The 22,795-nt window shown below is 37.5% G+C and overlaps 1 protein-coding gene across 6 annotated transcripts in view; it reads right to left on the bottom strand.

Moving 5' to 3' along the window:
- The window catches only part of Spats2 (spermatogenesis associated serine rich 2), a 111,908-nt gene that overhangs the window by 43,520 nt on the left and 45,593 nt on the right, over nucleotides 1-22,795 (bottom strand). For all 6 annotated transcript variants that reach the window (XM_063254703.1, XM_063254704.1, XM_063254701.1 and 3 more), the window contains one exon: nucleotides 285-364. In XM_063254703.1, the coding sequence (XP_063110773.1) occupies nucleotides 285-364 (80 nt within the window). The remainder of the gene's footprint in view (nucleotides 1-284; nucleotides 365-22,795) is intronic.

Here is a 22,795-nt window from a genome sequence, read left to right as displayed (position 1 = left end):
TCTCACCCACTGATACACAGTGGTATTTTGTTCTAGTTCCTAAAAATTTCACTTTCATAATGAAGCTTTGTCTTGTTATTTCATTTTATTTTGTGTTTTCTGAAACAGGGTCTTGTTATATAGTCCAGAGGGGCTTCAACTTGCAGTAATCTTCCTGCCTCAATCTGGGATTATAGGTATGCACTACTGTACCCTGGTTCATAAGGTGTTTGTAGTAACTAGTGATTAGTTCCTAAATTTTCCTATGACATTCAAGTTTGTTGTCTACCACAATTTAGTCTTACCTTCTCTTTCATGTTCTCAAAAACTCCTCCTTGGGCCAATACAGTATTGGACTGCAAATCAAAAATGAATCCTGATGAATCTGAAAGAATGAGAAGGGACAAGAATATTCAACACGATACAAAAATAAAAGCATGACCGCTTTTCTCCTATGTAACAACTAACAATGATTTAGGGTTTTTTGGAGACAGGATTTCACAACGCAGTTCAGGCTGGCTTAAACTCACAGTGATCTTCCTCTTCAGCCTCCTAAACACTGGGAATTACAGGCATGCACCACCACATCTAGCAACAAATTTAGTTCTATTGTTTAGATAATTTGCAACTACATTGAGTTAAAATTTTAAAATAAAATTTGATTTTAATGCAAAGTGTACTTTCTGAGGAAAACACTAAATGCATTACTTATATTAGACCTGTCCTGTAATCACTATTTTTATTTTATTTTATTTTATTTTATTTTATTTTGTCTTTTTCCTTTTTATCGATACCAGGGATTGAACTCACAACTGCCTGCTTGCAAGGTAGGCGCTTATGCCGCTGAGCTAAACCTCCAGCCCCAATCACTATTTTTTTAAAATTTTTTTTGTCTTTTTCGTTTTTATTGGTACCAGGGGTCGAACTCACGACTGCCTGCTTGCAAGGCAGGCGCTTATGCCACTGAGCTAAATCCCCAGCCCCAACTGTAATCAATTACTATTTTTAATTATCCTACTTTATTTTAAAAGGCCCTCTAAAAATGTTGCAAATAGTTCTCCATGATAAATTTTAACACTAAAGAATCTGAAAATATTGAGTAGGGATGGAAATTTATGGTAATATTAATCATAAAATAATATGGAAGTAATTTCATCTTCTAGGCTGCACCCACACATACTCTTTTTTTTTTTTTTTTTTGGTCTTTTTCGTTTTTATCGGTACCAGGGATTGAACTCATGACTGCCTGCTTGCAAGGCAGGTGCTTATGCCGCTGAGCTAAATCCCCAGCCCCTACCCACACATATTCTTAGATGATAAGCTCCATGAAGACCTTCATTTGTGTCTGATATAATCTCAGTTTATATTAAGCAAATAAACCACTCAAGAAGCAATATAGACAAAATAAAATTATACCTCAGGTGGGTTTATATTATGGGAAAATTTGGTTAAACACTACAAAAAGATTGTTTCTCTGTACTTTTCTTCTCTATACTTATACAGAAAAAAATTACCTGTAATTTAAGCAGTTTCCACATATTAATGTTTGATTAGTAAATTACCTTAAACTTAATACTCCCTAACTTTCCTTTAATCAAATGAGGTACAATCTCAGAGAACAGTTAGAGTGCTTTTCAATTTCTTATGTGCACACTTATCATCGGGGTATCTTAAGTAAAATGTAAGCTGTGATGTAACAGTCTAGCCTATAGCTTGAGATTTTTACACCTAGATGATATAAACATTAAAAACCTCAACTGCATGGTAAAACTCGGTCTCAAAAAGACAAAAAATAAAATAAAATTTTAAGAACCTCTTAGGTGTGGTAGAGAATGCCTATAATCCTTGCTTTCAGGAGGCTGAGGCAAGAGGATTGCTTTAAGTTTGATGCCAGCCTGAACTACACAATGAGATCCTGTCTCAAAAAAAAAAAAAAAAAACCCAAAAAATCTAAGAACCTTACTTAGGAATACACTGTGAATTAAAATTGCTACAGAGCAAGTAAAAGGGAAAATTTTGAGAAAAGGGGTATTAAAAAACAGTAATATATTTTGAAGAAGGCAAGAGGCATTATGGTAGCCATTGTTGATTCCCTACTGTCTTGTTTTGAAGTTCTGTATTGCTTTCATTTTCTGTTCTGACTGGCTTTGTTGTTTTATTCTCTTTAAAATAAAAATAAGGGCTAGGGATTTAGCTCAGTGGTATAAGCGCCTACCTGGCAAGGTCATGAGTCTGATCCCCAGTACCAAAATAATGTAACATAACACAACAATAAATAAACAAATATAATGCAGATTTTCCAAATTATTTTGCTACAATTACAGATGTTTTAACTGATGCTTTTTTTTTCAAATCCATTTTATTTCAAACAGAAAAAAATTTCAACACAATAACCAGAGGTCAACAATGGTATACACTGCACATTGCTGTCCCCACATCAGTCACCCAGAGCGCAAGACATCTGCATTCAACTGTCTGAACAGGGCAAACCTTTCTCTACTGAAGCTTCTTTTACAGTTTCATTTTTATCATATTTCCAAATATCTTCAAGTTGCTATGGAAGCCTGATCATTTACAAGTTAGAATGATAACATTCTGGCACTATAAGAAGGACATGCATATGCAAGGCTCACTCAATTCAAACATGACCCCTCCCAATATCAAGCTGTCTGCCAGAAAAAGCATTGTCCTCAGCTCAACACTGGTGCTCTTGACAAACACAGGATGTCAGAAGAGATAAGATGGCGCACAAAATCTCCCAAACACACAGACATCTGAAGACACCCAAACATTTACCCTGAACATCTCAAGAACTTTGCCCAGAGGCATAAGATATCCAAAGAACTTTGACCACTGATGTTTATTAAGGACTTCTCACCTAATGACCCTTGCCTTTTTTCAAGCCTTGTAAAGAAAGGCCTGCTTCTCTTTGCTCCCCAGTCAGCCTTTTTGCCCTGCTTACCTGCACAATAAATCCCACGCCATGCTGCCTTTACATAAACCCAGTGGTCTGACTGGTCTCTGCCTCAAGCCATTCCTTATGGAATAGAGCTTAAGCCATTTTAAGAGAAATTATGCTTGCTAATTACCAATGAACCTTAATTTAGATTTAACCTCATTTAATACTACATATTTCTAGACTTTTTTCAAATGAAAAGCCCAGTATTTTCATTACTGTTACACCAACTATTACACAAACCCAGTATTAGGCCTGAATCTCCCAGATAGCTATATATTAACTCCCATTTGTCTTTATCAACTGAAAGGAGACCTGGTATAGAAAGATGATTTAACATAGGCCAGGCACAGTAGTGCATGCCTATATTACCTCTTGGGAGGCAGAGGCAGGAAGAATGCCTCCAATTGGAGGCCAGCCTGAAATAGTTAGTTCAAAGCCAGCCTACACTACAAAGCAAGACCCAGTCTTTAAAAAAACAAACAAACAAACAAACAAAAACAGTTGCTAAACAAAACCAAATGAAAGAAAAAACAAAAAAACAACTGTAGTTTAACTCCCCACCCCCCCACCCCGCCGCTAGTGCAAGAGGGATGGCCTCCCAGAACTGGAACCCTGAGGCCTGTGTCACTTCTAACTGTAAAAGACCATAGCCTAGCGGGGAACTGCCTGGGCCCCCTGGCAGAAGCTATAGCAGTTGATGACCTTCATGATACCTTGCTGAGAAAGGAATTTCTGTCTTTCCTGAATGAGACAAATGATCTTTTCAAATGGGTAGGAGCCATCCACAGGGCAGCCACAGTTCCCCCACTGGTCCCCCACAGTTCTATCAGCAAGTATCCAGTGGTATCTTTTTATTTTTTCCCCAGTCTGTCCTTTTCTTGATTACACAAGACCTGAGGTAAAAGCACTCCCTACAGCTTCCAGTGGCTACACTTACAAGGTGTCCACAGTGAAGTTTCTCACTCCCTGATACCACCCTGACATAGACACCCAGGTCAACAGCTGCCTGGACATCCTCAAGGACAAGTAGCCTGCCCTGTATGGCATCAGGACCTTCTTGCCATCCACCCAGAGGCTGCGCTGACAGCCTTTGAATACATAGGTTGCCTAGCTCTAGGGAAAAATCCCACAGTTAAGAAGTCCCTGTAGGAAGGCTACTCAAAGCAAGTGAAAGGGTTTTGGCCCAGGCCGGATAGGGTAGCCAGAACCAAAGAGCTCTATCTCCCCCCACCCTTAGGAATCTACCTCTGGCACCAAACAAAGACCAATGGGCTACCTGTGCATCCCTAATACCCCCCTTAGGTTCCACCCCAAGCCGAAGCTACTTATGCGCCTCACTTCACGTGTTCCACCGAGAGATCGCCAACCCTGGGGTGAAGATGCCACGCCCCAGGGGGTCGGGGGTGTCTCTCCCCACATTCTCAAAATAAAGGTCATTTATATTTCATACTTATCTTTTCAGTCGCCGCTGGTCCCCCCCAGTTCTATCAGCAAGTATCCAGTGGTATCTTTTTATTTTTTCCCCAGTCTGTCCTTTTCTTGATTACTGTGTAGAACACTATCTTGAGCTGTGGTGTTTTTTGTTTGTTTGTTTTTTGTCTTTTTCCTTTTTATCGGTACCGGGGATCGAACTCACGACTGCTGCTTGCAAGGCAGGCGCTTATGCTGCTGAGCTAAATCCCCAGCCCCCGAGCTGTGGTGTTTTTGTTTTGCTTTTGAAATGAAGTCTTTGGCTAAGCCACTGCAATGCATATTAAATAAACACATTTTGGTTGTGTTTTGTAAAATAAATAAAAATAGAAATATCACTTGATCCTGGAATTCTACTTCTGGGATTATATACACAAAAGAATCGAAAGCAGAGTCTCAAAGGCATACTCACCCACTCATGTATGGTACTAAACATGCAGGACACAATAATGAACAACAACACATCTATGGTTCCTGCTCTTACAGTTTTACAGTCCATTGCAAGACGCCAGTAAAAGATATATATTGGCCATCCCAATATGACAACAACTATATATTAGTTTATCAAGCTGCACTGTAATAAATACACATGATACACTCTCATAATAACACTGTTAGGGTTTGGAGATTATTAAAAAATCAACCATCTCAGATTCTATCTAAAGAAGTTTAGTAATATACCAGGCCCTGGTTCAATCCTTAGTACCACCCCCTCCAAAATAATAATAATATTTAGCAGAGCTAATCTTGTGAACATACCATAAGGCTCTCTGAAATAGAGTTATTTCAGATGATTACCCATTAGATTTTTCTTCATGGAAAGGTCTGTACCTAGTTCTAGCCTACTTACATTGGACAGAAGTATAGAGAGAGCCAGGCATGGCAGAACAAACCTGTAATCTAGGCACTGTGGGAGGCTGAGACAGGAAGACTGCCAGATTTGAGCCCAGCCTGAGCAAGTTAATAATATAACAAGACTCTATAAGTTTAAAAAAAAAAAAAAAAGACAAGGGTGGGAGTGGGGAGGGGAGCCTCACTGTGAAAGCCATAGGTTCCAGTATGGCCAAATGAAACAAAATTTTAAAAAGTGAGAGAGGACTCAATCCATACATGCAATCAGTCTAAGCAGCTTCACGAGGCTAGTAGATTTGTATCTTTGAATTCAGCAATTAAAACTCTATGGCTCTCAGAACCAGGGATTTAGCTCAGCGATTCAAGCACTTAATCTAGTTAAGCGCAAGGTTGTGAGTTTCATTCATGGTACAGATAAATAAAATAAAATTAAAATTAAAAACAAAATAAAACCAAAACACTGTGAGTGGCTTTAAACTTATACTCCTTTTCACAGATGTAGATGGCAAATTATCCCTTTGACAAATGAGGAAAAATATGAATTATAATCTCTCTAAAAACACCTCTTTTGTGTTGATGAGAAAATTAGCTGTGGTACTATTTCTTCTCCACTCTAAGTTCTACAGCAGAATCAAGAACAGAGTTTGAGTTTGATGTTATACAACATTAATACTCATCAACTACATTCTCAAATCGCCATTTTTAAGCAGTACCTTGGTATATCACCTTGCTTCTGAGGATCTCAGATTCTTGCTCGAACTTACTGATATTCCCCACTCCTACATAAAGTTGGGTAACAATATAATTCACATTTTACCAGATGCAAATAAGGGACAAAAGGAGTAATACTCAATTAAATATAGCTAACATCCCACTATGAGGAAATCTAGAAGTTTCTATATCTTTTTCTGTTTGTTTGTTTTTATCAGTGCAAGGCAGGTACTTATGCCGCTGAGCTAAATCCCCAGCCCGAGGTCTCTATATCTTGACAAATGTGATTATCACTGGTTATATTTTGTCTCATCTTGCTCTTAAATATTAAAAACTAAACTGAAGAGTAGAGCCTCATCAAGTGCAACTGTTGCAGAAGTGACACCTGGAAGTAACTGAACAATCTGAAATTCTCCTTTAAACTGAACACATCCAAAACTTGACAATAAAAAGAAAGTGACCAATTTCCTGGAATTTTTCTTCTCAAACCAACTTGGAGAATAATCCATAGTAAAATCATCAATAAAATTACAAGTACAGTTATTTCTTCATGTACAATAGTGGGAAATGTAGGAACCACAATCGTACTATACAAATAAGATCATAAAGAAAAGAAAATTACTGTTTAAAGAACTACTAGGAGCTGGGTGTGGGAGCTGGGTCTGGTGGCACACGACTCTAATCCCAGCACTTGGGAGGTTGAGGCAGGAGGACTGCTGTGAGTTTGACGCCAGCCTGGGCTAAAAAGTGAGTTCAAGGTCAGCTTGAATTGCATAGCAAGACTCTGTCTCAAACAAAACAAAACAAAACACAAAACCAAACAAACCCAAACTTAGTAGGAAATGCCTACACTGCATGCAGAACTTCAAAACTAAAGATGTCACTAATTTTATTTCTTAGGTGGTCATTCTCTCCTGCCAATTTACCTCTAAAACATGAAGGAAATGACAGTGTGGGTTACAAAATCTATTAAGACCAAAAAGAATGTACAAATAATGGAGATTAAAGCTCAGAGCGGAGCAAATAAGAAATGGGAAATTTAAAATGACACAATGTCAAAATGCTATTTTTTAAAAGCCTTCCATTTTGCTCTAATTACTACTACCACTATTATAACTTCCACTTTCTGTTACCAATTGTAAAACACAAGCACTCTCAGTAGGTTGTAAGCATATAGTCTCTCATCAACTAGCCTTCTGACCCATCTTAATGACCATGGTGATTTATATGTTCAAAAAATGTCTGCACTTCAGTGATAAATCTGTAAGTGGGTCTTTGTTATGGCTTATGTCTAGACGTTCCCTGAAGCCTCAAGCAGTGCTTTTTCAGAGGTGGCTGGATTTAGTGTGTGATGCTGGGATTAAGGGTGAGTACTACATCAGTCCACTGATGGGTTTGGCACCCACCTGAATCCCAGTAGCCTAGATGGAATATATAAGTGGCAGAGAGAATCTGTTAAAGTCACTTAGACTTACTACTTCTGTCTACCATGAACTGTTTTCTCCTCTTTAATGTTCCTCGGCCATGCACCCTGCCTTGGAACCAGCCAACTATTAAGTGAACCTGCTTCAAACTGTGAGCTACATAAACCTTTCCTCCTTTAATTTTCAGTGGGATGACAATGCACAATGTATGGATCACTGTTGCTCCCAATTGACTTGTTTTGAAATTTTTATTTATTTTTATTTTTCTCCTTGAAATAAAATGGATTTGGGAAAAAAAAATTGGGGTGTCAGGTATTTTGTCTCAGCAACCAAAAAAAAAAAAAAAAAAAAAAAAAAAAACCTAAGATAGTCTTTAAACAAAAAAAGAGTCTTTTAACTGCTTATTATTTCTGTTTTGCCTACAGACGTTTTAGGATTTTTTTTTTTTTTTTTTTTTTTTTTTTGAGACAGGGTCTCACTAGGTAGTTCAAACTGGTCTTGAACTCACTACGTATTGCAGGCTGGCCTCACACTCTTAGCAATCCTCTTGTCTCAGCCTCCCAAGTGCTGGGATTACAGGCATACACCCCTAAGACCAGCTGTGTGGTCTTCTGTGTGTAGTCTTAAGTGCTGTTTTATTTTTTCCTTACTTTTCTCCTTTGCTTCATCATCTGTATTCTGAAGGATGCTGCTCCTCACCTTGTAAGACAAAACACTTAAACATAGGAGATTTCCCAACTTCTACAATGAGTTTTTTCAGGTACAGCTTGATGGAATCAAAGTTTTTACTAAGGACACAGCTAAGCAATTAAAAATCCTATCTTGTTCTCTACAATTGATTTCCACAAGTTTCCAGCAGACATAACAGAATAAGGTTTTCTTTACTTTTTTTGGTACTGGGGATTGAACTCTTTACCTCACACTTGCCAGGCAAGCGCTTCCTCCGCTAAGCTAAATCCCTACCCCCGAAGCTTTAATTTTGAGTTCCAAGAAATATTGAGGGTCTTAACTGTTAAAAAGGTTTGCTTTTCCCAATTATAATTCTGTCAGTTCTTCCAAAGTTGTCTGGATGGGACAGTCAGCCTACCTTTCACAAATCTTCTCAGTATGATACTGATTTCAAGGCCCATCTTTCTGTTCCAATGCCATCTCTCATTAGCTCGGAAATAGTTCTCAAACATCTGAGACAAACTAAACAGTTTTTTAAAAATTCTTTACTACTCACTGCCCTTCAGAGTCTCAAAAAATTCTACACACCAGGAAAGCAATTCAATTCAGTAGGTCCAAAAATTAAAACTTTTAAGACAAGTGTGATGATCCATGCATGCAATACTAGCTCTTTGGGAGAATGAGGAAACAAGATCTCAAATTTGAGTGTAGGCTGAGCAACTCAGCAAGACAGTCTCAAAAAGGCCTAAGCTCAGTGGTAGACTGCTTACCTAGCATGTGTGAAGCTCTGGAGTTCTAGCAAGACAGTCTCAAAAAGGCCTAAGCTCAGTGGTAGAGTGCTTACCTAGAGTGTGTGAAGCTCTGGAGTTCTAGCTCCAACACTGTACAAGGCAGAAAAGCAGTCAAAAACTTTTGGAGACTATGCTGTTAAAACTCAAGTTAAGTCTTGAATTACACTAAAATCAATACAGACTAAATTCTTGAGCATCTGGACAGTGGGGAGTAAGAAATATATAAATTTTAAAACTCTGGGTCTGAGTGTGGTGTTACATGCCGATAATCCTAATATTCAGGAGGTTGAGGCAAGAGGACTGCCATGAGTTCAAAATCAGCCTAAACTATATAGCAGGATCCTGGCTCAAAATAATAATGTAAAAAAAAAAAAACTGTCTTATTTCATATGTGGTAACACTAATTCCAGTTCAGATGTATAAAAAATTTTCAGATGGATATTCTCTTAGCCACTGTAAAACAGTGAATGCTTCTTCTCTCCATCCACCCTTGCCCCCCACCTTGCATCAAAGCATAGAAACAAATAGGTCAATGCTAATCAAATGTTCTGTCTTCAAACTTTTTTGTAACAATCTTTATCATAAAACTACAGCACTGAAAAATCTGTTGTTCTTCACTCATTAACCTTTATATAAATAATGAAATCGCCAGCTTCTTTTTAAACCAACTTATGGATAATCTACTTTATTTCTAAGTATTTCTGCCTCCAAACAGTTGTTACAGTTCTGACAAGGGAGCTCTAAGTGCTGTGGCTTGTGAGGAGACTTCTTAATTATACACTTACAGAAGCCCATTCTGGCCTGATGAAAAGTCATTTTAAAAAATAAAATAACAAAATACAAAGCATTTACAGTACAGTCACATACAATAATACAACTTGATAATTTTCTGCTAAGCAAACATCCAGGTATTACCCCCAGGTTAAGAACTAAAATCCTGAAGACGGCAGAGCAGTAGGTAGCAGGGAACATAGCCTCTCGGAGAGACACCCTCCAAACGCTGGAATATAGCATAGTAAGACAGAAAGGAAGGAAGGAAGTGGGTCCTTTGGACCCAAGAAGAATCTAAAGTGTGAACTGAAGCCTACAGAGAGGGCAAAAAGAAAAATTTCAATGAAGAAGGCAGTAGCTGGTGATGCCTTCTCCCTGAGATAGGACTCACTGCATGAGAGGAGCTATTTGAACCTGGAGATACACAGTCAAGGTGATGGTGATAGCTGGCAACCCCAGAGGCCTTTGCAGAAAGATGTGGCAGTGGAGGGGAGCAATGGACAAGGAGGACTGCACTGGCTGGTGGTGAGTGCAGAGGACTCGGTCCTTCTATGGGGAGAGAATAATTAGCTGGGAGCTATTTCGGAGACTAAGCCCAGAACCAGAACTGCTGCCGGTTTCCTCTAGCAGCCCCTAACTGGGTGCAGACCTGTGGAAAGTGCTTGGACTGAGACAAGCCAAGTGAGTCTGATCTCAGGAGGCCTGCTGAGGTCATCCACTACTCTGCCATAAAGCAACTGTAGCTTACTGGGACAGAATGGCCCAATTTGGGACTCCACGTATTGTCTAGTAGTGACATCAGAGAATCATGGAAGTGGACTGTTTTTCTTTTCTCTTTCTCCTTCATTGCTATAAAATATGAGTGTGAAAGTGGTTCCTAACCTCTTTGTGAGTGTTTCTGTTGTTCCTTTTATCTCTTCCTCTGTTCCTTTTATCTCTTTTCCTTCAGTTTTCTGCACCAGTCTCTGCAAGTTGGCATGATCCAGCTTTGTCTTACAACCTTACTTCTAATCTCTTTCTCTTCTTCTATTTCTCTATTTTCTACTTAATCCATTTTAAATTTTAACTCCAAGAGCAAAATTGACACATTACAGACTTACACACTGTGTGTAATTACCTGGCTTGTTATATAATCACAAATGGTTAAAAGTTGCAAATTAAGGGGTAACTCAGTTGTTTTCTATGCTGTTTGATGCTATAGGTACCACTACAGCCAAAACTGACCTAACTGTTCTAAACAGATGTTGATTCTGATAATCCATGACTCAGATTAACTAAGGGTCACAGAGAATACAGTGGCAGAGTGCCAAAGAACCAGGGACTAGCCCAAATAAGCAACAACTTCTCATCTCTAACAAACTGAAGAGGTAAGATCTTCCAATAGACTCAGAACCCAAAAACAGCTACACCTGGAAGATACCTCAGAAAAGTAATCATCACCTAAAGGTCCTAAATACTACCAATAAGGCAACCTACCATGAGCAACTTATAGGCATCACACCAGGAATTAAACTAAAAAAAAAAAGACAAAATAAAATGAGAAGACACTTAAGCAAAAATGCAACTCAGACATCCTGTACATCAAAGGCAAATTCAGGGGTCAATGAGGTGGGACAATCTAAAAGCCCCCCACCAGGTCTCTCAAGTGGAAACAACAAAGCAATTGAATAAGGCTCTGGAAAAAATGAAATCAGAAATAATCTCTCAGATAACTACAGAGATGTTGTCCAAAATACACACCATGATCAGTGACATTGGAGCAGATATAGACAAAAAATAGACAAGCCTCAGAAAACTACGGAAGCTCAACATAGGAAAAAAATGGAATCCATAAAGCAGATTCAACCAGCTATCCTGGAGAATAAAAACTCCACTGAAAACATTCAAAGCAGATTAGGCCAATGTGAGGGCAGGATCTCAGATACTGAAGACAGGCTTGCAGAAAGTGACCAGGAAAAGAAAGATTTCTCAAAAATAGTGAGGGACCATGAGAAATCAATCCAACACCTACTATATGAGACAAAGAAGAGAAACTTAAGATTAATTGGAGTCAATGCAGAAGCAGGAAATACCACAAATGACATTAAAATGTCACAGACATCATGACAGAAAATTTTCATGGTACAAAGAATTTGACATGCAAGTAAACAAGGCATATCAAATATACAGCCAGGCATATCATAGTCAAGATTCCAGAATTCAACACAAGAACAGAATCCTAAAAGCTGTTAGAGAAAAGAAACAAATCACCTATAAAGGAAAGCCCATTAGAATTACAGCTGACTTCTCAGCACAAACTCTCAAGTCAAGGAGAGTTTGGAGTGAAGTACTGCCAAATTCTAAAGAAAAACAACTTTCAACCCAGATTGATGTACCCCACAAAACTTGTCTTTCAAAATTGATGGGAAAAAAGGTACTTTCATGACAAGGAATATCTGAGGAAATTTATGAATATCAAACCAGCACTCCAAAATGTTCTGAAGGTCATTCTAGAAAGAGATAATAAGGACTATGGCTCCAAGAACCCCAACAGAAGGAATCTATCAGAGAAGACAAATAATTAGAGGGAGGGAAAAAAAGAGAACAGCCAGGAACAGGAAAGTAACATGTTAAGGATAAGTCAATACATATCAGTTTTAACCATCAATGTTGGTTATAAAGCCTCAACTTACCAGTGAAAAGACACAGACTCACAGAATGGATAAGAAGATAGATCCAAACTAGGCATGGTGGCACACTCCTATAATCCTAGCACTCAGGAGGCTGATGCGGGAGGATTGCTGCAAGTTCAAGACCAGCCTAGGCTACAAAGTGAGCCCAAGGCCAGCCTGAACCACATAGCAAGACTTGTCTCAAAAAGACAAAAGAAGGAGTTCGATCCCTGGTACCAATAAAAAAGAAAAAGACAAAAGAAGAAGAAAGAAGAGGAAGAGGAGGAAGCAGAGCAGCAGCAAGATCCAACAATATGTTGCATATAAGAAACACATTTAATTCAAAAATAAATTCACAGATCTGGAAAAAACCAGTATTTCATGTGACAGGAACCCAGAAAAAGCAGGGGTAGCTATTCTATTTGCAAATAAAGTGAATCTCAAGTCAAGACTAATTAAGAGAGACAAAGAAAGTCATTACATCCTTATAAAAGGAACAATGCAAAAGGAAGAGATGACAGTCATAAACATATGCAACTAATACCAGTGTACTCAACTATATAAAACAATTACTAACGGACATGAAAAATCACATAAGCCTTCATATAACTGTATTGGGAGACTTCAATAACCCACTGTCACATAAAGACATATCAACTATTCTTTTTAATTAAGGGAAAAATAAAAAAATAGCAGGATACATTATAGTAACCCACTTTGATTTCCTATTAATTTGATTTGAAACCCTGTATAGCCCTCACCATCTTGCTTTGACTGATTTTCCTCTATTCTGCTTTGCTTGCTAGTACCAAGTTCGAAAGTATAGGCAACAACTGTAAAGACAATAAGATTCATTATGACACCCATCCCGGTTGACTATTATCTTCTTTTAAAGCCCTGTAATGTTTCCAATGTTTTGGTTTTATTCCTTACTGTTTTGTTTAATTTTATTATAACTGATGATCTAGGAAATTCTTTTTAAGATAGCAAGAGGTAGTATGGTACCCATTGTTGATTTTGTTTTTACATTTTGTTTTTACATTATCTTTTATGTTCGTCCTTCTGATTTGACTGACTCTGTTCTGTTATGTCAAATTTGGTTTTACTCTCTTCAAAAAAAAGTAGTAAGAACTGTGGGAGTAATAAAACCCAAAATGTGTAATTGTCATTGTACAAAAGAAAGGAAAAGAAAGTGCTCTAAAGAATATAACCACATACATATTTAAGTGTCTAAGATAGATAATTTACTGAGTTTTGTTGGATCATTGAACAAAACTCTTTCTAGTCTCACTGTTTGAAAGTCCACTTTATATGCTTTAATTTTGTGACTTGAACAACTATTTCTAAGATAACAATATGTAATCTATTAACTAGTGATTTCCTATTGTTTTTTCTGAAATTCTGTATAACTTATACCCGATTTCTATTTTTTTCTTTTTCTCCATAATAAAAAAAAATAAGAAATTAAAGACTTATCAACTAGACAAAAAAATCAATAATCGAATATTAGAACTAAATCAAACTGGGGAGGGGCAATATGCCAGGGATCAAACTCATGACCTTGCATTTGCCAGGCAGGTGCTTGTGTCGCTGAGCCTAAATCAAACCCCTGGCTCTAAATCAAACTTTTGAACAAACGGACCTAGTAAATGTCTATAACGTTCCACTCCACAACATCAGAATGCACATTCTTCACAGCTGCACGTGGGACATTCTCCAAAATAGACCAATACTGGCTCATAGAACATGCTTAAGTAAATGCAAAGGAATTCAAATTATCTCATACATACTATCAGACTACAGTGCAACAAAATTGGAAATCCATGCCAAAGGAAACCATAAGAACTTCATGAACACATGGAAATTAAACAGCATCTTATTGAATTACCAATAGATCACAGAAGAAATTAGACAGTTTCTACAGTTGAACAATAATGACAATAAGGTACTAGGACCTGTGGGTCACAATGAAAGCAGTCTTAAGAGGGAAATTTACGGGGCTGGGACTCAGCGGCATAAGCACCTGCCTTGCAAGCAGGCAGTCATGAGTTCGATCCCTGGTACCGATAAAAACGAAAAAACGAAAAAAAAGACCAAAAAAAAAATATATATATATATATAAAGAGGGAAATTTACAGCAGTAAATACCACAAAAGAAAAACAGAGCAAGTATATACAAACAACTTAATGTTGACCCTCAAACTTCTAAAAAAGGAAGAGCAGGGTAAGCCAAAGCTTGTACAAGGGAGGAAATTACAAAGATCAGAGCAGAAATTGGAGACTAAAAAAATAATACATTGGAGACTAAAAAAATAATACAAAGAAGCAACAAATCGAAGAGTTGGTTCTTTGAAAGATTAAATAAAACTGACAAACCCTTAGCTGACCTTATCAAAAAAAGGAAAACTCAAACACATGCAATTAGGAATGAAAAGGGCAAAATCACAACAGACACTGAAGAAATCCAGAAAATCATCTATAGCTACTTTGAAAACTTATATTGTAATAATATGGAAAATACAGAATAGACAGATTCCTAAATACATATGAATTACCAAAGCTGAATCAAGACAATATAAAAATCCTAAATTATCCAAGAATTTAGCTCAGTGGCACAAGTGCCTGCCTGATGAGTGTGAGGTCATGAGTACGATCGCTGGTACCAAAAAATAAATAAATTAAAAATTTTTTTAAAACCCTAAATAAGCCAGTATTAAGAAATGAAATTGAAGATATAGTTAAAAACCTATCAACATATGATAATTGTAATCTATTAACTGGTGATTTCTTGCTGTTTTGTTTTTATAGTTCTGTATTAATTGTACCCTTACACTGCTTTGTTTTGTTTTGTTTTTTCTCTTTTTCTTTTAAATAAAATAAAAAACAAAACAAAACAAAAAAACCCTATCAACAAAGAAAGTCCAGGCCTTTATAGATTCACTGCTGAATTCAACAAGAAATTTAGTGAAGACCTAACACCATTACTTCTCAAACTCTTTAATGAAATTAAAAGGGAAGCAACACTCCCAAATTTATTCCTGGAAGCCAAGCATTACTCTGATTCCAAAACCAGAGAAGGATCTAACTAAGGAAGAGAATTATGTATCAATCTCCCTAATCAACATTCATGAAACAATTCTCAATAATATACTGGCAAACAGACTTCAGCAAGTCATCAGAAAGATTGTACACCATGATCGAGTGGGATTTATCCCATGGATACAGGGATGGTTCAACATATGTAAATCCATAAATGTAATGCACCATATTAAGAGCCAAGGAAAAACATCATGATCATCTCAATAGATGCAGAAAAAGCTTTTGAAAAAGTCCAGCATCCATTCATGATAAAAACTCTACAGAAAACTGAAATCGATGGTCTTTATCTCAATCTGATACAAGCAATCTATGTCAAACAAACAGCCAACATCATACTAGATGGGCACAAACTGAAAGCTTTCACTCTAAAATCAGGAATAAGACTAAGGATGTCCACTCTCTCTACTCTTATTCAACCTAGTCCTGAAAACTTTAACCAGAACAATTAGACAAGAGAAAGAAATAAAAAGAATAAAGAAAGGAAAGGAAGGAGTTAAATTACTGTTATTTGCAGATGGCTTGATAATCTACTTAGAATACCCCAGTTGAGGATTTACCTCACTGGCACAGCACATGCCTGGCAGGTGCAAGGTCCTGAGTTCCATTCCTAGTTCCAAAAAAACCCCAAAAACAAACAAAAAAAAGTTAGGTGTAGTGGTGCACGCCTGTAATTCCAGTACTCAGGAGGCTGAGGCAGGAAGATTATTGTGAGTCTGGGCTACAAAGTGAGCTCAAGTGCAGCCTGAACTGCATAGCTAGACCTCTACCCTAAAAAATGGTTTAATAAACACTAATATTGGGCTGGGTGTGGTGGCGCACTCCTGTAATCCTAGCACTCAGGAGGCTGAGGCAGGAGGATTGTCACAAATTTGAAACCACCCTGGGCAACAAAGTAAGCCCAAGGCCAGCCTCAATTGCATACTGAAATTGTCTCAGAAAGACCAAAAAAAAAAAAAAAAAAAAAGACCCCCAAAAACTCCACCAAAAGACTTTTAGATCTAAGAAGCAAATTTAGTAACACAGCTGGTTACAAAGTTACCACTCAAAAATCAATGGCCTTCCTGTATAAAATAATAAACACACTGAGACAGAAATAGGGAAACCATACCTTCTACAATAGCATCCCAAAAAAGAAATACCTAGGAATCAATCTAACAAAGGATGTAAATACCTCTACACTAAAAACTAAAGTACTCTGAAACAGGAGATCAAAAAGGATATTATAAAGTGGAGAGATATCCCATGCTCTTGGGTAGCAAGAACCAATATAGTAAAATGGCCATACTTCCAAAACTGTCACACAGATTCAGTGCAATCTCAATCAAAATTCCAACAGCATATCTCACAGAATGAGAGAAAACAATCCTAAAATTCATCTGGAACCAGCAGAGACCTAGAATAGCAAAGGCAATCCTGGGCAACAAAGGCAAGATAGGAGGCACTGCAATCCCTGACTTGAAATTATACTTTAAAGCTACTGTGATAAAAACAGTGTGGTACTGGCAAAAACAAAAACAAAAACAGACCCAAAGATCAATGCAAAGATTAGAAGATGCAGAAACAACTCCAACACACTAAGCTACCTTATCTTTGACAAAGGTGCTAAACACATTCACTGGAAGAAAGAGCCTCTTTAATAAATGCTACTAGAAAAACTTGCTTTACATATGCCAAAGATTAAAATTGGACCCATATCTTTCACCAGGTACTAAGCTAAAATCAGAATGGATCAAAGATTCTAATATTAAAACAGAACCTTAAATCTTCCGGAAATAGCGTAAGTAAAATTCTTGAAGACACTGGTGTAGGCAAAGACTTCATGAACAAAACCCTGATTTCATAGGAAGTATAACAAAGTGGGATCTCACCCTACTGAAAAGCTTTTGCACAGCAAGAGAAACCACCAACAGAGTGAAGAGACAACCCACACATAGGAAAAAAAGTTTGCCAGCTGTTCCTCAAAGAATTACTATGGAGAACATATGAAGAACTTTAAAAAAATATATATATATCAGTCCTCCCAGATTTAAAGAACCAATCCAAAAATGGCTAGCTGAGATGAATACACTTCTGATGAAGAAATACAAATGGTAAATAAATATGAAAAAATGCATAACTTGAATATTTCATTAAAGGCTGAGGTAGAAGGATCACTACAAGTTTGATACCAGCCTAGGCTACACAGTGAATTCAAAGCAAACTTGAACTACACAGTGAGAACCTATCTCAAAAAAATAAGAAACACTAGCTGGGGATAGTGGCACACACTTGTAACCTCAGCACTTGAGAGACTGAAGCAGGAGGATCACTGTGAATTCAAAGCCAATCTGGGTTACACAGTGAGCTTTTGCAACTTTTGTTTCTTGCTCTACAACTTCTGAAGCAAGTAAAATCTCCATATATGAATGGATCTTATCCTAGGATCTCTGCTTCATTTGTTTGTATTTCCAGTTTATGAAAAATATTGATAGCTGATACACCAAATGCTGTGATCTTGCTATTGTCAAGATTTCTGTGGTTATTTGACATTATGATATCTATCTCAATTATTTTGTCAAGTTGCACCTGCAAGAAAGAAGGTTTCATAGTAAGTGTACTAATCTGTAACTCAATTTGAGAGAACAGTTATCTTCAAAATAGCAAATCCTAGCCAAGTGTGGTGGCACACACCTGTAATCCCAGCACTTGGGAGGCTGAGGCAAGAGGATCATTGCAAAATTAAGACCATCCTGGGCTACAATGTGAACCATAGGACAGTCTGAACCACAGAGTGAGACCTGTCTCAACAAGACAAAAAAAAAAATAGCAAGTCCTCTAATCTGTGAATATGGTATATCCTTCTTATATTTAAGTGTTTTAAGTGCTCTTTTCATTTCTTTCAATGTTTTATCAATTTCTAATGATATTCTTATGCATGTTCTATTGAGTTTATTCTATTTCATTCTATTTCTATTGAATATATTCTATTTCATTATAACTATAAATGGTACTTGTTTTTAAATTTCAGTGCCTGGGCTGGGGATTTAGCTCAGCAGCATAAGCATCTGCTTGCCAAGCACAAGGTCCTGAGTTCAATCCCTAGCCCTCTAAAAAATAAAAAATAAAAATAAATTTCATTTCCTAATTATGGGTTGCTGGTATAAATAGGTGTGACTGATATTTGTAGAATGATCTAATTAATCCAACAATACAATGCTGTTAAAATTACTAATTCTGATTGTTTCTTTCTAGGTTCTTTTGGATTTTTTATGTAGAGAATCTACAAAGGATTCTGCAACAAACAAAAACAATAATAAAATGCTGAGAGCTTTTCTTTGAGATCAGGAAACAAGAAAAAAATGTTTATTACTTTTATTCAACCAGAATTCTTAGCCACTACAGTAAAAGGAAAGGAAAACAAATCATAAATAATCATCTAATCATTCACACATTATTTTCTTCCCTTTATGCTACTTTTTGAGAATGAAAAATACTAAAAATTATTGAAATTTAATTTGTTCTTTTCCTAACTTCTTTAGGTAGATACTTAAGGAGATGGAGGGAAGGCAAGAAAAGGAGATGAAAGGAATTAAAATGTATTCTGTACATGGACAGATTCCTCACAAGGAATATAAGCACTATGTACTATGAACCAGTACTAATTTTTTAAAATGCCCACAACCTTCTTGTTTTCTTTTCTCTTTCTCTCATGTGAAGCCTAAATCTCCTTCCCTTCAGAGTGGGATCTACTTAGTGACTCACTCTTATGGAACAGAATGTGGTAGAAGTCACTGTGTATCAGTTTCAAGATTAGATCATAAAATGACATTGTGATTTCTTTGCTATCTCTTGTAAGAAATAGATGGTCCACTTTCATTTGGCTTTGGATGTAAATTTACTGACCAGTAAAGCGGTTATTCTGGGCTTAACCACAAAGAATAATCCCCACCCAGAAAGTCCGAGAATAAGATGTTAGAACTTAATAACTGCTAAGTAAGCAACACTCCACAAAGGAATGCACAGAAAAGGTGAGTTTACCAAAAACTAAGATGGCAATTGAGAATGGCACATAATGAGGAGAAGGGGGAAGGGAACGTGAAAGCTAGGGGCATAAAAGCCACTGCCTATGTGAACCAGATGTGCCTGTTTCTGCTATTCAAGTTTTGTTTCTTCACATATCTGACTCCATACTTTTCAGGTCAGGACAATGGGTTTCTCTCATACTCAGCTTGTTCTCTCTCAATTAGCTAGCTGCTGGGTCATGAGGAAACTCAAATGCCTTTACTACAAGAGTTCCCCAACAAGAACTGCATGAGTACACTGCGTCTGAAGCAATGTTAAACTCTAGTCAAACTTTCAGGCAACTGCAGCCTTGGCCAGTATCTTACTTACAAGATGGGAAATTCCAGGATCAAGGTGTGATGCCACACACCTATAACAAGCCCAGCACTCAGGAGGCTAAAGCAGGAGGATTGCTAGCAACCTAGCCTGGGCTACATAGTGGGTTCAAGGCCAGGCTCTACTACAGTGAGTCATTGTCTCAAAAAAACAATTATAAAGCTGGGCAAGGTGACACATGCCTGTAATACCAGCACTCTCGAGGCTGATGCGATGACTGACTGCTGCAAGTGTGAAGTCAGCCTGGAATTCACAACAGTGAATTGAGTGGCAGACTGAATTAATAGCAAGACTGTCTCCAAAAAGAAAAGGCTATTTATAAAAAAAAATTTCAAAAGATGGGTGATCCAGAGCCACAACTACATAGCTAAACTACTCCTAAATTCTTGCTCACAGATATTAACAGATGAGAAACATTTATAGCTTTGGCCACTCAACTGGGGCACTATATAACAGAGCAGTAGAACACTAAGTAACAATGAATTCATCTTCTTTTTTTTTTTTTTTCCTTTTCTTTTTGGTTGTATCTCCTTATGGCCTAAAGTTTTCTGAAGGATATGTTCTACATTGTACTTCAGTACTTAACATCGTCTCTGGCATACATTTCACTTTCAAAAATTGTGTAGCTATAAAAATAACAAGTAGGGAAACATCTTTCTCAAATGGGAATGGAATCAAGAGATGGTGGGGGAACACTATGTACAGGCATTGACTCCATACAAGGAAAGTAAATGTTATATAGTAATAAAAATGAACTTTCAAAACTATAAAAAAAAATACTTTGTGAGATTCTATCTCAAAATAAAATATGGCAACAGGGCTGGGGATAGAGCTCACAGTGCAAAGTCCCTAGATTCAATCCCTAGTACTGAAAAAATAAAACAAAAACTACTTAGTGATTTCCAGTGTTTTCTATTGCTTTATACTCCAGAGTATGGTTAATTTTCTTTTTTTTTTTGCAGGGGACACACACACAGACAGGGTTTTGATGTGTAATTCACATTGGTCATGCTCTCACCAGGTAGCCCAGGGTGGCCTTGAGCTCACAGTCATCCTCCCGCCTCAGCCTCCTGAGTGCTAAAATTACTAATAAAAGCAAGGTATAATAACAGGCTAGAATATGATTAATTTCTGAAAATTACAGAATTCTGGAAATCAATTAAAAGAAACACAACAAATTTGGAAGTTGTTAGAGCCCTAGGTAAAAAGAGTAAATTCTGTCTTTTTTATGTATAGTAAGGCTGCTCCCATTCCCTAATTCCTGCTCCCTCAAGCACAATAGGGTACGGGTTCTCTCAGCCATGTTGGGACCGGTCCACTAGATTCCTCCAGGCCCCTGGTACGGGGCCTTGAGGCATGACTTCCATCAAGTCCATTTGTTCACAGGTTTGGTTCAGCTCTTAATTTCTTTGCTGATTTTTAGTCTAGTTGACTGTCTCGCTGACATGGGTTATTGAGGTCTACTATTACAACTATATTGCTGCTTACCTGATTTTCCCATGTCTACCAAAAACTGTCTTATATAGCTGGATGTTCCTATACTAGGTACATATATATATATGATTGCTATGGCATTTGTGCTGTCTCCAGCTTTCTCACTGACCCCAATCTTGTGTTGTTCTTTACTTCGTCTTGTTCAATTGATTTCCCATGGTCTCTTGCTATTTTTAAGATATCTTTCTTTTCATGATCACAAGATACAACTCTTGTCAAGATCTGAAATTCTATCCTTTCCTTTGTTCAATCTGTTGCAAATACTTTCCTTGGAGGTTTTAATCTCCTGGAGCTCTTTTTTTATCTGTTTCATGGATTCTACTTCTCTCCTATGTTGGGCATTTTTTTGTTTCCATCTTTTTCTAAGCTCATCTATTTTTTGTCTTCTCTAGTATCTTTAAGTGTCATTTCTTTTTTTACCTGAGAGATCATTTTCCCTTTTATGGCCTTTTCCATTTGTTTTTTTACTTCTGTTATCATTTGAGAGAGTTCCCATGTTTGACTTCCAACTTCATCCATCTCATTGAGTTCTACGCCTGTCATGTGGGGTGGGGGTCTACACTTCGCCTCTGCGTCTTACCATTCTCTACCTTCTTTTTTCTTTTATTTTGTCATCTATTTTAATGCCTACCAATCTCCCATGATATACTCTACCCCTAGTACTGAGGCCTCTCTCAAGGAGGAAAGATGTTCTTTCCTCAGGGATACCTTCTAGGTATAGTTGGTTCTTTATAGCTATTCCCAGAGCTTACTTTCTTCTGGTGTTTGTAGTTCTGTGATAATGTTCGTGTTGTATACCAGGGATGTGTGGGTTATGGAGACAATCTTGGCCTCTGGATGTGGGGACTAGGACTGAGTTCTCCAAGGTGTAACTGCTGTCTCCTCACTGCTGATTCCTCAGACATATCCACATCACTGGCCTTGCGTGACTGTTACCCTCCAGAGATGTGTGTGCATCTGTATGCTGGGTGGCTGTCCTGGGTTTTGGGGTTCCTGTTGGTCTTACACTCTTTCAGCTGGCCTGTCCTCTGGAAATGCATGTAGAAACCCGGATCACAGTCTTCCAGCCAATCCTGTCATCCAGAATATAATCTCATTTAAAGGAAAATTTTAATTTAGCTTATGCCTTCATATTTTTACTTTAAGACCGAGTTCAATTAATTACTAAGCTGTCCAGGCTGGGCTCCTACCGAAGCCTCTAAGAGTAATGAGACCATAGGCCTGCACTAGTATGTCTACGGCACTTCTCTCTTCATTTGCTTTTATTTCTGTCTCTTTTTTTTTCTGGCTTTCTTGAGTCAGGATCTTGTTACATATTCAGGCTGGCATTGAACTCACTATGTTCCTCAGGCTGGCCTCCACTAGCAGCAATTCTCCTCTCCTGTTTCAACCTCCCAATTGCTGAGATTACAGGCATGTACAACCATGCCAGTGCACCTCTCTTAAATGTAGTATTATGCATCTAAGGTAATAATGTAAGTATAATTTTGTATTATTCAGACTAAAAATAACTCCAAAGCAATGAAAATGTAAATGCATAAATGAATA

The sequence above is a fragment of the Cavia porcellus genome, unplaced genomic scaffold (genome assembly GCF_034190915.1).
Source record: "Cavia porcellus strain 051 isolate PalLab524CR breed Dunkin Hartley unplaced genomic scaffold, mCavPor4.1 scaffold_8, whole genome shotgun sequence".
NCBI lineage: Eukaryota > Metazoa > Chordata > Mammalia > Rodentia > Caviidae > Cavia > Cavia porcellus.
Note: the sequence above shows the minus strand (reverse complement) of the source record. Positions and strands in the feature narration are given on the sequence as shown.